The 16,377-nt window shown below is 40.7% G+C and overlaps 2 protein-coding genes across 3 annotated transcripts in view; one reads left to right on the top strand and one right to left on the bottom strand.

Moving 5' to 3' along the window:
* The first annotated feature begins 1,387 nt into the window (after positions 1-1,387).
* Positions 1,388-11,069, top strand: swap70a (switching B cell complex subunit SWAP70a). 2 transcript variants are annotated; one of them, XR_004609237.1, is made up of 13 exons: positions 1,388-1,546; positions 4,174-4,314; positions 5,220-5,393; positions 5,462-5,689; positions 5,827-5,973; positions 6,169-6,277; positions 6,406-6,587; positions 7,594-7,701; positions 8,219-8,385; positions 9,224-9,422; positions 9,588-9,684; positions 10,476-10,679; positions 10,786-11,069. XR_004609237.1 is itself a non-coding variant. In XM_034529277.1 (12 exons), the coding sequence occupies exons 1-12, from the start codon at positions 1,451-1,453 to the stop codon at positions 10,592-10,594; spliced, it is 1,767 nt and encodes a 588-aa protein (XP_034385168.1). In that variant the 5' UTR covers positions 1,388-1,450; the 3' UTR covers positions 10,595-11,069. The 2 variants fall into 2 exon arrangements, 1 of the variants encoding a protein (XP_034385168.1); XM_034529277.1 differs by having other exon boundaries at positions 10,476-11,069.
* Positions 11,070-14,853: 3,784 nt separating this feature from the next.
* Positions 14,854-16,377, bottom strand: part of sbf2 (SET binding factor 2) — an 86,439-nt gene continuing 84,915 nt past the window's right edge. Inside the window, 1 exon segment of the mRNA XM_034558141.1 lies at positions 14,854-16,215. Coding sequence (XP_034414032.1) covers positions 16,117-16,215 — 99 coding nt within the window. The 3' untranslated portion in view covers positions 14,854-16,116.

Consider the following 16,377-nt stretch of genomic DNA (forward strand, 5'->3'; position numbering starts at 1 on the left):
GTCTGCTCTCTCACTCCCGCACCAGAGATCACATCACCCCAGTCCTTCAAAACTTCCGGCTCCCCATACTGCAAATAATCCAGTTCAAGATTCTCCTCATCACCTACGAAGCCCTTTACAACCTCGCCCCTCCTTACTCCTTACTCCTACTCTGTCCAAGCATCGGACCTGGGAGGATGGCCTTCTCCATTGCTGCCGCCTCCCTCTGGAACTCTCTCCTCAGCACCTCAGACAGACTCCATCACTCGCCACTTTCAAAACCGCACTTAAAACTCATTTATTTAAATCTGCGTTTAACCTGTGATACTACTTCATTATGTTTTTGTTTTGTTTCTTACCTTTATGTCATCTCTTGATGTTGCTTATATTGTTTGTTTTTACCATGTAAAGTGCCAAACAAAATGTATTATTATTATTATTTATTATTATAGGCCTCTGAACAATCTGCATGGACTGTTTGACAATGACAAATGCAAATCTTTCAAAAATTGGTCAACGGTTGATTAATTACAATTAAACGATTAATTCAGAGGTTGTTTACTGATCGTTCAAAACAGAATCACATACAAAAGAGAATAATAAACATAATGAGATTAAGATAAACACGTTCTTACTGACTAAATATATAATCTTCAAAATAAATAGTTAGGCTGTCACATTGGTCAGGGCACTGTGAATAACACATTGAAATTGAGCTGACTTATTGTATCTCTCTGACAATAAGATAGTGATACTGTTGTGACTTAATTGTGTTAACTTTGCTGGTCATTCCAAAGAATGATGTTACTATTCAGGGTGTAATGCTGAGGGATGATTGGACATTGAGTAATCAGTAAGAAACCTATGTGTACATTAGTCACCCTTTCTCAAAACAATAGGCCACAATGCAGAATTTTTGTTTCGGTTGAAGTTGTTATTGTTGCTCCTTGTGTCCTGTTAAAAATGGATTATTCTGTAAGCTTTGATGGGATAATTATTAAAATCTTTAGAGCAACAGGAGCAATACATAATAATCCAATGCAAGTACAAACTCTGATTTTAATTTCGTACCTTGATAAAAATGCAGAAGTATAATAAAATGTTAAGAATAGGTTCGTTACCAAACTTGAAATCCTTCTGAGCAGAAGTCTCTGGCAGCGTCATGTTATTACATGTTTATTACAGATGCATTAACATGTAAGAAGCATTTACATTGTGTAAGCTCTTTAATAGATCGAGGGGAAGCACACTTTGAATTATTTACGTGAGGTTGTGAGTGTATGATGAGAAGACAGATCAAATTGAAAATAAATTGAACTAAACGCCATGTGGCGCCATCATCACGTCTCTCGTGCTGCGCCGCCACCACCAGCGCGCCTGTGTTTGTGTGCGCGAGGCAGTGAAAGCTCAGAGATTGACAGACATACAGCTGAGAGACGGACCTCCTCTGGTGCTGCTGACGAGGGACGAAATGTGGCTTCGAGACGAGCTTTTGAAATCCATCTGGCACGCGTTCACAGCGCTGGACGTGGATCAACGTGGGAAAGTGTCCAAATCTCAGTTAAAGGTGCGTTTCAGTTCTCTGTTTTTTGTTTGTTTGCTTCGAAGCTCTGTGACGGCACATTTGACCTTACCCGGTGTTGAGTCTTTTGAAGTCTTTTAAGTCTTTTAACGAATATCATAATACCAGAACGTGTCTTTAAGATCTTTTATTCCCTGCGCAGAGAAGAGACACCGCTACACAGGAGTCAACACATCCAAAGGTCTTTTCCTGCCCTTAACTTATGACCTGTCCACACAAGTGATTGATTAGTATTCCATTTGCTTCATAAACCCTCCATCCCCCACTGCAGGATCAAATATTTGTAAACCTGTTAAATATAAAATTCCCATTAGAGTTCAGACGCTCCAGAGGATGAAATGACAATAACATTTACTGTCTAGTTCATCTTACATTTACTGTGTACTACAAACTTACTCTGTACGTCATTACATTACATTTTATTTAGCTGTCGCTTTTATCCAAAGCGACTTACATTCACACCATGGACACAGCTACGGGGAGCAACTCAGGGTCTTGCAACTCAGGGTCTTGCTCAAGGACACATGTGCTCAAGGACACATCGACTAGGGGCACTCGTGCTAACCACTGCCCCACAGTCGTCCCTCATCTCAAGTCATCTCAAACTTAATCAGAATCAGAACCTTTTATTGCCAAGTATATTTTCACATACAAGGAATTTGTCATAGTGCAACATTGGACAATAACATTAAACTTCATCTCAAATATACAGTTGTACTTCATCTCAAACTTACTGTTCCTCTCACATTTACTGTGTACTTCATCTCAAACTTCAGCTAAGTGAAATGTAATGTAAAAAATTACTGTGTACTTCATCTCAAACTTACTGTGTACTTCCTCTCACATTTACTGTGTACTTCATCTCAAACTTACTGTGTACTTCCTCTCACATTTACTGTGTACTTCATCTCAAACTTACTGTGTACTTCCTCTCACATTTACTGTGTACTTCATCTCAAACTTACTGTGTACTTCATCTCAAACTTACTGTGTACTTCCTCTCACATTTACTGTGTATTTCATCTCAAACTTACTGTGTACTTCATCTCAAACTTACTGTGTACTTCATCTCACATTTACTGTGTACATCCTCTCACATTTACTGGGTACTTCATCTCAAACTTACTGTGTACTTCCTCTCACATTTACTGTGTACTTCATCTCAAACTTACTGTGTACTTCCTCTCACATTTACTGTGTACTTCATCTCAAACTTACTGTGTACTTCCTCTCACATTTACTGTGTACTTCATCTCAAACTTACTGTGTACTTCATCTCAAACTTACTGTATACTTCCTCTCACATTTACTGTGTACTTCATCTCAAACTTACTGTGTACTTCATCTCAAACTTACTGTGTACTTCCTCTCACATTTACTGTGTACTTCATCTCAAACTTACTGTGTACTTCATCTCAAACTTACTGTGTACTTCCTCTCACATTTACTGTGTATTTCATCTCAAACTTACTGTGTACTTCATCTCAAACTTACTGTGTACTTCCTCTCACATTTACTGTGTACTTCATCTCAAACTTACTGTGTACTTCATCTCACATTTACTGTGTACATCCTCTCACATTTACTGGGTACTTCATCTCAAACTTACTGTGTACTTCCTCTCACATTTACTGTGTACTTCATCTCAAACTTACTGTGTACTTCCTCTCACATTTACTGGGTACTTCATCTCAAACTTACTGTGTACTTCCTCTCACATTTACTGTGTACTTCATCTCAAACTTACTGTGTACTTCCTCTCACATTTACTGTGTACTTCATCTCAAACTTACTGTGTACATCCTCTCACATTTACTGGGTACTTCATCTCAAACTTACTGTGTACATCCTCTCACATTTACTGGGTACTTCATCTCAAACTTACTGTGTACTTCCTCTCACATTTACTGTGTACTTCATCTCAAACTTACTGTGTACTTCCTCTCACATTTACTGTGTACTTCATCTCAAACTTACTGTGTACTTCCTCTCACATTTACTGTGTACTTCATCTCAAACTTACTGTGTACTTCATCTCAAACTTACTGTATACTTCCTCTCACATTTACTGTGTACTTCATCTCAAACTTACTGTGTACTTCATCTCAAACTTACTGTGTACTTCCTCTCACATTTACTGTGTACTGTTTCATTAGTTGCTGATGTAACGGTCGACCACAGCGGTCAACGTGTAATGTTAGGCTACTTCATCAAAGTGTGTTTCGGTACTAATAATCTCCATGGTTACAGTAGTTGTGACGGTTGGTGTTCCACGTTCACACCATCTCCTGAATATCGCTTGTTTTCCTCTCACCTAAAGGTTAGACATGTATTTGTGTGTAATCATTACACAATGATATCATGATACTCATGATACATTTTATTTTAGTCCAAGGAGTGAGATATCACCTTCAAAAACAGAAGTAACGCTTGGCTAGTGATTCTTGTAAAATCAGTGAAAGGTTTTTGCATGAGTGGTTCGAAAATATAGTAATTTGTTTCGACTTACTATATATATATATATATATATATATATATATATATATATATATATAATGTCCCCTCACCTGTATGTCTTATATCTAATTCACATACAAATTGTGTTTCTTTAGGTGCTGTCCCACAGCCTGTGCACAGTGATGAATATCCCTCATGACCCTGTGGCCCTTGAAGAGCATTTCAAAGATGACAATAAAGGGCCCGTGTCCAACCAGGGCTACATGCCTTACCTCAACAGGTTTATTCTAGACAAGGTGGGGACCAATATGCTGGAGTAGAGTACTGTGTTTTTATTCCAGGCAACATACTATCATTTGCAAAAATGATAACACGGGCTGGGTATCATTTTCATACTAGTGAGTATCGGTACCGAAAGCTGTATAGTTTTCTTCTGCCCTCACTATTTGTGTGTGGGTGCACAACTAAGCAGCAATCTAAACACACTTCCACTAAAGATTGAAGTTGGCCTTTGATGTCTTCACAACAGTTTTGGGCAAAAGTGATTAGAAATCAGAAAAAGAGGATATTCCATGAACAAGAGTAAAATCAAAGATATTGTAACAAGAGGAAAAGCGAAAAGAGGAAACTACACAACTTAAACTTACTTAGACAGTTACACAAACAATGACAATTTAGAATAAAAACACCACAGACTAGGATGACTAATCATGACTAATCGGTTTTGTTCTGCAGGAAATGGTTACAACCACTTCTCTGTTGTACCCACAGGAACAATGTGCTTTGTCTAATAATCTATTCATTTGTAGAATAATGAACATTTAGCTAAAAACATAATTCGGCAGCATCCAGTATCCTTATACATATATATGCAAAAAGAGGCACTGTTGTCCCTTATGGAGTTTTTACTCGGTAGCTTAGCAAACACTCTTCAGACAAATCTGTCGAAGTCTCATGTCAGTTAGAAAACTGCTAGAGTTTCACTCTTTCTTCTTGGAAGCTGTTTTTTTGCCTCTTCTTGTAGGCTCTGACTTGAATAAAAATGAGGCATTTAATTACATCAGGTTTGTACCTCACATCCTGCAGACTGGAGGATTTGAAAGGAGACAAACGCCGGCCTCCTGCTTAGCATTTGTAAACACGCTGCCCTCACTGGGGCTGACCAGTTTGACTCTGACTGAATGGTGCATTTTGTTCCCAGGTACAGGAGGAATTTGATGTGTTGGAGTTCAACAAGATGTGCTGGACACTGTGTTACAAGAAAAATATCTGCGCTCAACATCTCCTCATCTCAGATGACGATGCTTTCAAAGTCTGGTGCATTTTCAACTTTCTGTCAGAAGACATATACCCGCTAGTCATCGTTACTGAAGAGGTGAGGAAGATCCTGACAGCAGTTTTCTGTGGGTTTCCATGGTTCTAAAGCTCTGTCCATCTCCTTAGATTGAGTACTTCCTGAGAAAGCTGATGGAGGCGATGGGGAGCGGATGGAGTGAGGAGAAGTTTGCTGATTACAAGCTGCAGCTGAACACAAAGAAAAACTGCCTGACTGCCTGGGAGCTCATTGAACTGGTGGGCAGACGCTACTTCAGCAAGGGCATGAACCAGCAGACCCTGTCTATGGGCATCACTGAGGTCTTCCAGGAACTCATTCTGGATGTGCTCAAGCAGGTCAGACAAGATATTGATCTTAGGTGTACTCTGTGCACAGGAACCCCATAACACGTTTAGTATATCACAGTGATTACGGCAGAACGATTAGGCAACTCGAGCGTCTTTTGTTTACGTCCACCCTGTGTGTATCAAAGGGATACATGATGAAAAAGGGCCACAAAAGGAAGAACTGGACAGAGCGCTGGTTTGTCCTTCGACCCAACGCACTGTCGTACTATGTCTGTGAGGACCTCTTGGAAAAGAAAGGAGACATCATTGTGGACCGAACCTGCTGTGTGGAGGTGTGTTGTTAACTATAGTATATGCTTACACATAATACGTAAGTAATGCTGGTAGGCGGTATTGACTATTCATTTGAAGTGACTTGAAGGATTTGATTTTGTTCAGAAAAAGAATTAGCATTGTCCAAACAGCAGTACATTTATGTACGATGTGCCTGCAGTGCCATAATATATCATTTTCTTTCTCTCCTCCAGTCTCTGCCGGATAAAGAAGGGAAGAAATGCCTGTTTATTATCAAGTGCACTGATAAAAGCTTTGAGATTAGTGCATCAGATAAGAAGAAGAAGCAAGAATGGCTTCAAGGTACTGAGTAGTCATCTTCCTCTTCTCTGTCACTGCCTCGTCATTGTCATCTCTTTTCAATTTCCTCTTCTTCGCCTCTTTAATTCCTGAATGTCGTACTGTCTCCATCTCGCTCCATGCCGCTGTAGCTATTCAAACATGCATCCAGCTGCTGAGGTTGGGGCTGTCATCTCCTCACCGCGAAGCCAGGCTGAGGCGCAGGGAGCTGCGGCAGAAGCAACAGGCGGAGGAAGACGACCTGGCAGAGAGGATGAAGCAGCTCCAGGTGGCCAATGAGAACAAGCAGAGACAGCTGGAGGGTATGAAGAAGGTACTGGTCCATGCTCAATTCTTGGGTCCAGAAACCAGTTGCACAACTCGATTGTTACTCAGGAGTCCTCAAATCATGGCTGCAGTGAACACTTGTCTCAGACAGTAACAATCTTTTATCTGTGAGAGGAAGCTCCTCCCTCATATTTACATCTGACAGATGTTATTATTATTTTATTTTTTTCTTTGTTTGTCAACGCGAGCACGGAGAAAACATTTTGGGCCAATCATTTCAATTACATTATATTCACATAATAACACATAACATTGGAATCTATTAACATTACAAACTACTGCTTCAAAAATACCCCTTTATGGTACAATAAGAAATGTCATGATGAAACTTAACACTTAACAAAACTAAATTGTTGGTACAAATGTGGAGTTATAGGTTAGTCGAGTTAATACATCTTGGATCTTGATTTATGAGTAGACGTCAACATCTGAGATGTTCTAAATCTGAGATTTTGTCCACTTTCCTTTATTTTCACAAATTCATTTTGTTCAAATGTTTGTTTAAGTGATCTTAAGATAACCACCTATGATGCAGCAGAACCTTCACTGGGAAAAGGGAAGCAAAACCTGCTATGCAAACAAAGTATATACCAGTCAGAGAACCCTGCAGAGGCCCAGGCGTATGAACTCAATTGTTTCAGAGCTGCAACAGATTATTTATGGACTCTCACTTCTCTTTTTAGCCTGCCAGATGGCCTTTCTTCAAATATCAAATACATACACCCAATTACTGATCATATGGAAGGACACATTACATTTTTGGATACATGGATCTTTTACTAAGTGCACCCTCGTGTTACCAAGTAAAGTGTTACATAAGAGACAACAAGGAAAAATAAAAGTTGCTCAGTTATTCTTGACCTTGAAATGCACACTGAACCTCTTTAACCAACATATATGTTTCTTCATTAAGGGTTTGTTTCCCTTGTAGTCTGGTGCCGCTTCCCCTGAAGTAGTTTAAAAACGTCTCTTTTCTCTCTTGTGCTCCACAGAAAATAGAAGAGGCTGCAGCTAAAGCAGGAATGGAGGAGCACAGGAGGAAGCAGATTCAGTTAGACCTGCAGGATCGCTACAGACTGGACCTGGAGAGAGAAAAACTGGTAATCACAGTGCCTGAGTCTGCCTCCCATGCCGCTGCTCCTTGGTCCCAGTCATGTGGGCTGTTGACACTGCATATGTGGTGACACGCGGTCTTTAGGAAGTTCAAAAAAAACTAATGAAATCTGGTAAACTGAGACTGTCTTGTCTATTTTATGATTCAGCAATCGTCTGTGGCTCTATCCTTCCAGTTAACACTAGCTAAAAGTGTCAACTGTCATAGCCCATGACGTTGAGTCATCTTTAGTGTCACATGGACTAAACAACGTATTAACCATCCCCTTACACCAGTGACTAACAGACAAATGCCTTTATACGATCATCTAAAAAAATGGTATTCTCAGATGAGATTGCATCATTGCAGCAACACAAACGGATGGAGATAAAGCCAGAATACAGCACATGTCACAATACAGCACCAACCGTGAAGATTTACAGTTGATTTGTAGATTATTGCTCGGTTCAAGAGTCTAGTGTGGAAGAATGTGCAACGGCATGTGTGTGTGTTGACTCCATCAGGTGCGTCAGCAGATGGAGGAGCAGGTGGCTCAGAAATCCTGTGAGCTGGAGCAGTACCTGCAGCGCGTCCGGGAGCTGGAGGAGATGCACCACCGGCTGGAGGAGGCCTTAGAGGACGAGAGGCAGGCCAAGCAGGACGAGGAGGCCATGCGCAAGCTGCAGGCCAGGTCTCAGATACACACACACACACGCACACGCACGCACACGCACGCACACACACACACACACACACACACACACACACACACACACACACACACACACACACACACACACACACACTGGGAGCAATTCAGGGTTAAGTGTCTTGCTCAAGGACACATCGACTAGGGTGAACTGAGATTGAACCGCCGGTCCTCTGATTGAAAGACGACCTGCTAACCACTGACCCACAGTCGCCCCACAATTAGCTCTTAAATGAATGTTGTATTAGCAGAACATTACAGAAAGCGAGTATAAAGGCTGGCTTTGTTATCAGTATACTGATGGCAAACTAAATGCAAAAATATCATAATTGATTTAAACCAAAAAGTTGCATGTGCATATGAAGTGACAGAAAAGCTGAGAGAAATTAATAAAACAATAAATGGCCAGACTACTGTGTTTGTTCTGCAAATTGTTATCATAGATTTTTTATAATATTTTAGTAGTATTGGTTTATTTTTAATCCAATCCTCACAATTTCCTAAAATATTTTAGGTAAAAACAAAAACAGTGAAACCTGAACGATACAGTACTTTAAAAAACCTTTAAAAAATAATACTTTCTCTATACATAAAAACATGGTGTCCTACAGCTGTTCACTCCAGCTATAGGCTACTAATGAGTGAAACACCCTCACAGCAAACAGAGTATATTCATGACTGTATTTTTGTGTATATCTTGTATGTACTGACAAGCTGTTACCTACGGCTCCAGCTCCTCATTTCTCTTTGTTGAGATTTGGACTGAAGTGGCTAAAGTAGAGCACACGTTTAAGCAGCGTTGCTGTGTTTTCCATCACAGGCTGCTGGAGGAGGAGGCAGCCAAGAGGGCAGAACTGGAGCAGATCCACCTGCAGCAGCAGAGGGCGCTGTCTCAGACTGAGGCTGAGAAGCAGGAGCTGGTGGCCAAGCAGCTGGCTAAGGAGAGAGACCTGCAGGCAGCCATGCTGCAGCTGGAGAGTCTGGAGAGGGAACGGCACGGAGCACTGGAGCAGTACGAGGTCCGGTCACACATGTGGAGGCTTACACTGACCTGAAAACCCTGGCAGAGAATTTATTTATCTAGGGTGGAAATGGTCCCCTTGGTATCAGAAATAGTTTTATTCTTTTTTTTCCAATTGGCAGAAAAATATGATCTGATTTTATCTTTTCTCTATGTTTGACAGAAGATGTCAAGGAAGCTTGAACGAGCAGCTAACAAGACCAAGACTTGGAAGGACAAGGTGGCCAAACACGAGGGGCTGGTGCGTCTCATCCAGCCAGGTGGAGAGAGACATTGATAGTTTCATAAATCAATATTACTCAGATGTATCTGACCGGCATTTAACAACTCACAATTTGAATCGAGGCTTAATTTACAAGCACAGCTTTATAGCGAATGTTGCAGTGAGGGACACTATGTGACCAGATGTCTGTGCACACAGCTGTCAACACACTAGCTATGTTCTGGAGCTGTGTTTTATGGGTTTGGCTTGAAGTTCCTAGCAACGGTTCGCGGAGTCTCTTACTTGTCTCAACATGACAATGCTCCCCTGCACAAAGCGAGGTCCATCAGCAAACTTTTCTTCCCAGTTTGGTGTGGAAGAACCCGACTGGTCTGTACAGAACCCTGACCTCAACGCCATCCAACGCTTTAAAGATGAACTGGTACGCTGGGCCTCATCGCCCAGCATCAGTGGTCGATCTCACTAACGCTCTTCTGCAACCATGTCCCTTAATGTGGTTGAAATCCTTTCCAGGACACTGGAGGTTTGTTATAGCAGCAAATGAATGCCCTTTGGTTTTTGGAATGAGCTCTTTAACAATTAATAATAGGGACTTAACGTGCAGGTATTCTTTTGATCATATAGTCATTTACAGCCTAAGAGCGTGGACAACTCAAGAGTTTACACAAACAGTGATTCGAAGACAAAGACATAACAATGTTCTGCTTTCTGAACAGTTTATTATTGAACACATTAAGTATCAGTACAACAACATGTAAAATGAGTGATTTGTCTCAGCACATATTATTAACAGGCCTCCTTTCCTTCTCTTTTAACCTGGTCTTTTAGGTGATAAAGGACCTCAGAGAATCACTAACTGGGGTCCGGCTTCATTCACCGACGCTGAGCTGGAGCTGAGGAAGAAGTCGTGGCAGGAGAGTAAGAACCAGGGGGCTCAGGCTCAGTGAACACTTGCACACCGATGAGGGAGACTCTGAACTGTCACATTCGAGATCTGAAGAGGGTCGATTCCATGAACGGGATTTGATTTGGGTTAGTTTTAAAAGATCAGCTGGGATTAACTGTTTCTTCTGTAAAAAAAAATCACATTTTAAGCAAAATGTAGTTTGACAAAATAATTTTAAATCATGGCCCACAGATTTCATCTGGAGATGGAGACTGAGATTCAGACCTAGAGATCGTGACCATCGGCCATCATTGGAACTTTAATTGAGATTATTTTAGTTTTATTATTTTGTTCAGTTGTTTGTTTTGATTTTCTAATTTTAGCCCGTCTTTTTTGACTTCCTGTGCTAATTCTACTACTTTGCAGTATAACAGCAGATTCATTTCCACTCTAGCTTAGTTTATTAGCTAAAGTTGAGTCTGTAAAAGTCATTACTAAGATGATAAAAAATAAAACACCACCTATTTTTTATCAAAGTGGATGGCTGTTTTCATTTCAGAGGCCCAGGCCCCTAAATGTGCCAGAATACAGCAGGCTTCCCCCTTTTTCTTTGTTTTTTTTGGATGGTTTATCCAAGACCTTTCTTCTGTCACGACTCGTCTACAGTTTGATGAAGAGTGTCCACCAGATGTCACCATATGAAAAAGATCCTCAGTAAGTTAAGCCCCAAAACACAGACCGACAGCCTTTTTTGTTTAATTCCACTGCGTGGGCTACATTTCTAAGATGCCTGAGGAGTACTAGTGTGTCTCTACCACTGGGTCATGAAGGTGCCATCAGCCATGTTGGGGAGAAGGAAGTCTGGTGTTATTCTGACCTTAAAACACTTACAACCTCCCATGTTGTAAGTGGCACTTAACCCCTACTTGTTCCTATTTGGGACATTTTGTACATCTTAACAAATAGGTTACATATACATATTTCACTTTTAAAAAAAGGCAAGTTGAATTTTGGTTCTAGCAGATTAGTTGGGGAATATTTTCAGTTCAATGATAAGTCAATGGTACAGAGGACTTTGTGGACACGGACGGTTATTTTGTAGAATTATGTCATTGTCAACTGATCTGGTTTGCCAGATGGGGATCAGTCTCACTACATGGCCAATCCAGATGTAATACAGTTTTCTATATAAATATATTTAGTATTCATTCAGTCATTTGCCAATGGCTTTCACACAGTGAGTTATACACATTTTAAACTTGGGGGAATTGGCAAGTTGAGTCAAGGTATCAGAATCAGCATGTCGGGAAAGAGAGAAAGTAGGATCGGTACATCCCTATTTACCGGCTGCTTGTTTGTATGACAGGTCTGTATGTTGTTCAGTATGACTTCATTGTTCCAGTTATCTCAAAACAAGTCGAATCGCACTCGATGCACATGACTTGCAGCAGCGACGGCTCCGCCTTGCTGCATCTGTGTCAAAAGAAATCAGTTTGTGCAACAAAGGACCACTGTTCTCACCGGTACACCTCACCTTTGTCTTCTTCTCCACCCTCATGCTTCAGTGAAAAAAGAGAACCTTGTGACTGGGTGAAACTATCCGCTGTAGGTACTTGTTTGTCTCGTGTCTGCACAATGAGTGTCTTTACTTTCTGAGGTAAAAACTCTCAATCCTAATTTTTTGGAAGGAAAAAGACAGTTCATGTTGAGTTCAGAGTTGTCAGAGCAGGAAATTAGATAAGAACCTGCATTCAAACACTGATCTAAGAGTCAGCACCCTGCAGATCTCTTTGTACTGATGGGTCACTGATAAGATCAGAAATAGAGACCGACTGCATGCATCACAAGGCAAACACTGTAAATATGAATGTTTTTTATCTCCATAAAAGATATAATCCACATTGCTTCTCCTTTTACAGTTCTTTAACATTTAACACAATAAAAACTGATCTAAACTGAACTGATTAAAATAGATTAGGACAAACAGTTAATGATTGATAGCAGTATTTTTATTTAATTGTTCATCTGATGTATGATAATTAGATTTGCTGTTCACATTTCTTCGATAAGAGATATTTATATCCAAGAATCTGAGAAACCCCTTTTTTTTTTCTTTTATAAAGACTATTCTCCGAATGGAGAGTTTCTAATCTCCGTAGCTAAATTGCCCCTCAGCATTCCAAAAATAAGGATGTCTCACCCTCGGCCCATGTGTCTGAAAAGTACCCTAATGTCCATAACCAATTCATTTGATTCGTGTCCAAAGTATCCTCATCGAAACTGATTTGAAACAGGAACATTTTTGGAGGGGGATCGTGTGCCGGTGGAAGAATGTCTGGCAGATTCCTGTTTTTGGGGTTAAATGACTTCCCACAGTGACCTCCCAGACCGAGCATTTAACATGGTTGAATGGACTCTGGGTTTTACTGCACAGAGAAACTGTGGGTCACTTAAACTGGCAAGTGAAAACCATCAGGGCCTCAGATAAATACCTTGAAGGAAGCAGACATTAACACAAACTTTAGAAACCCCAGTACTATCCCCTAAAGCTGAAAATGAAATGTGTAACTCAATGGATGAGAGGGCGGCGTCCAGATAAGATCATCTGGAGCTCAGTTGATTCATGCATTTGATCATCTCCCCACTAGACCCCCATGTGCTGCAGGCAGCTGACATCATCCTGATTTCGAGGGTGGGACTCGGTGATGTATGTCCAGAAAGTGAGATCAGTGTTTGGAGTTGTTTCGATGAATTTTGGAGCAGGTGCCTGCTGAGGGGTCACAGGGCTGTGAGGCAGAGGGGCCCTTAGCAGCAGTGAATTAGGCATCATTGCAGAGGCACCCAGGAAATGGAAACGGCTACATAGTTCACATTCATTGCAACCACGGGACCACATGGATAATAGGATTTGGAGGCCCAATAAAATAAATCGGTATCATCTGTCACTGGAGTATTTTTGGGGACTGTTTTCTTGGACATGAGGCATTTACTGCAGCTGTGACTGTGCATGGAGCATATGGTATCCAAAAACCTACATATATGTGCAATCTTTAATTCATAGACTCCTTTTGATTTTCCTTTTCATGTGAGAGTAACTCGCTTCCAACCACAATAAACTCAGGAAACATTTAGCCACACAAAATCACAATTACTCTGCATTTAAAACTCATCTTAAACTTCAGAGAAGAAATCAGTTGCGGAGGCAGCCGAGTAGACAAACAGACGTCATGTTTATGGAACAGCAGTTAGTTCGATAGTTACTTTGTTTTCATGAATCTGGTTTTATCCAGTCAGAGGAATGCACCTTTGTGAAATCAATGATTGAGTAAAATGTGTGTAGAGTATTTCTGACTTTGGAGGAAATGATTCCTATCAGGCCACAACACACAATCCTGCTGGATAACTTCCGCTACCCCTTCTGTTCATGGGCAGAGGTCCTAATCTCCGTGCCCAAAGCACAAGGCTAAATATGGAGAGTACTGCCAGAGGCTCAGCACCTGCTGCAAGTCCAAGCCAGCTGAGAGATCGTACTGAGGGACAAACACAATCTCCCTCAGTACAAGCCCTCTCTGCTCTTCTTCAGGCTTTTAGCTTCCGCTCAGAGACAAACTCTCTTTGGACCTCAGAAGTCCCGTTTAGAGCCGGCAACCAGGCGCCACAGTACCTGAGCTTGTTGCCCAGTCAGCATCGTCTACAGGCCAATGTTGTTGGCTCAAAGAAAAAAGAAAAAAAAAGAAATGTGTTGCAGCGGTGTCTGATTACCGTTCATTGCGAGAACATCTTTAATAAAGATAAGGTGTTCATAACAAGCCAGGAAAACGTGACAATTACAAATGGTATAAGTTTTCTTCCTGTATCTTATGACCCATTGTGATGCTGCAGCTCTGTGAGGCACAGCGTTGGCTTGTGCTCAGCAGTGTGTCAGCAGTCCAATATATTCACAACACAAATGTTTAGTTTAGCTTATTAGCAGGATAACATTGGATGTATGCAATATTGCAAATATAATATACAACACAGTTTTAGGGCTCACCAGCTTTATTAGAATTCACCCTGAAGGAACAGGAAAGTCAGGACCACATTTTCTGTCAATCAATTGCTCAACTAAAGGTCCATCATCCATCTAATAGAGACCTTTCAGTGTCCGGCAAACATGCCTGTGCCATTGTTATTTAACTGTCTTTACTTCACAAGTTAAAGAGGAGCACAAACATTTTGGGGTATCCGAAGGCTTGACCATCTCCCATTGCGAGAATCGGCTCAGGTTCAGCCTTAATACAAAAGGTATTAACTCACTTAAACAAGAACACAAGCAACGGGTAGTTTCAAGTATGTGTGGTTTATTTCAAAATATTAGTGTCATCACAAAACATGGTACAAAGATACAATAACAAAAAAAAGCCTCTGACATCTTTGAGTAGATTCATTTGCATCTTTTTTCTTTTTTTAATTAAACTCAGTTGCACAAACAGAACAGACAAGAGGAGGATCTCTGAAAACCACAATGTCCAATGATATATTGAATTACTTCCTTAAAAGCCCTTAAAAGACACAGAGCCTGTCTGGACAATCTGACAACAACAACAAAAGAATTGTCTCCATTTCCTTTCAGAACAATGTTTCATCACAAACGGGAAACAGGCCACTCAGGTGTTTTGCACCAGTAACGACACATAAAAAAAGACTAGTTGGTCACGTTAGAATTAAGGTTAGAAAAGTATACTTATGTTCAGTACATCATACAGTATATAAAAGGAAATATCACATGTATTTACACAAAAACAATTAAGCCACCACACTTACACAGTTACACTTTTAATAAAAAATAATAATTTACATTACATGAGACACGTGTTATCCAGAAGTCAATAAAACATTCAACAAAATAGAGAAAACATCCCGTATTTAAATAGAAAAATGTCAGGTAACTCTTTTTGAACTCACTGTGCAAATTCTTTTCATTTAATCTGTCTGGAGGAAATGTATGTACATTGTAAAGTAATGCCTTTAGTCTCGCTGTCTGCATCTGCTAGAAATTTATATTCGATAAGGAGTGCATACTTTAGAGCTAAGTGCAAATATTTTTTTTTAATGTTGTGCATTATAATCTCTGAGTTTTTGGCGGTTCATACGTTTCTTTAAGCAGCAATAACATTTTCCTCGTAGTAAAATATCCAATAGAAATTATTTTATATGCTATTTTCTACATTATTTAAGTCTAAAATTGAACCCACAGTTTGATTGGCCAGTGATATTGCTTTGATCTATTTACAGCTTAAGTAAAATAGCATTTCCTTGGAAGTGCAGTCCCCTCAAACATCAGCTTACCTTCACTTCATCCCCGTTGGAGGGGTGGAGGAGGGAGCTAACAGCAGAGACGAATATGTGTGATCGACTCCAACCGAAGCAGAGAGACGACAGCCCGAACAGCGTCTAAGTAACAAGCAGGCACTTTGTTCACTGTGGTCCCCGAATTAAAGACATCTGATAGCTGGTGGAATCGAGCCGGTGTCACGTCTCTGCTCTCAGCCATCTCTAATATTCACGATGTCTAGTCAGTGCTCAGGCTCCGAGGGTCACCGCTCAGGCATCGGAGATGCAGTTCTGGATCTTGTCCATCCACAGCTGAGCGCTGGGCGCGTCAGAAGCGCAGAAGTTGTATACTCGCTTGCTGGTCTTCAGCTACAAAAGTATCAGACAACGAGGGTTAAATGTGGACCAGAGCGACAGCGCAGACTTACATGTGCAACACAATCAAATGTTAAACTCCTTTTCTGTCCTCCACATTGATGCCAAGGTTCATCTCTGCTCCACTTTATTTATGCACCAGGTCTATTTTTCTCG

This window comes from Cyclopterus lumpus, chromosome 3 (genome assembly GCF_009769545.1).
Source record: "Cyclopterus lumpus isolate fCycLum1 chromosome 3, fCycLum1.pri, whole genome shotgun sequence".
NCBI lineage: Eukaryota > Metazoa > Chordata > Actinopteri > Perciformes > Cyclopteridae > Cyclopterus > Cyclopterus lumpus.

Coding starts and splice junctions, on each gene's coding strand:
- swap70a (XM_034529277.1), top strand. CDS start 1,451: ATGTGGCTTCGAGACGAGCTTTTGAAATCCATCTGGCACGCGTTCACA. Junction 4,315..5,219: donor ACAGGTTTATTCTAGACAAG/GTGGGGACCAAT, acceptor TTTTGTTCCCAG/GTACAGGAGGAATTTGATGT. Junction 6,278..6,405: donor GAAGCAAGAATGGCTTCAAG/GTACTGAGTAGT, acceptor ATGCCGCTGTAG/CTATTCAAACATGCATCCAG.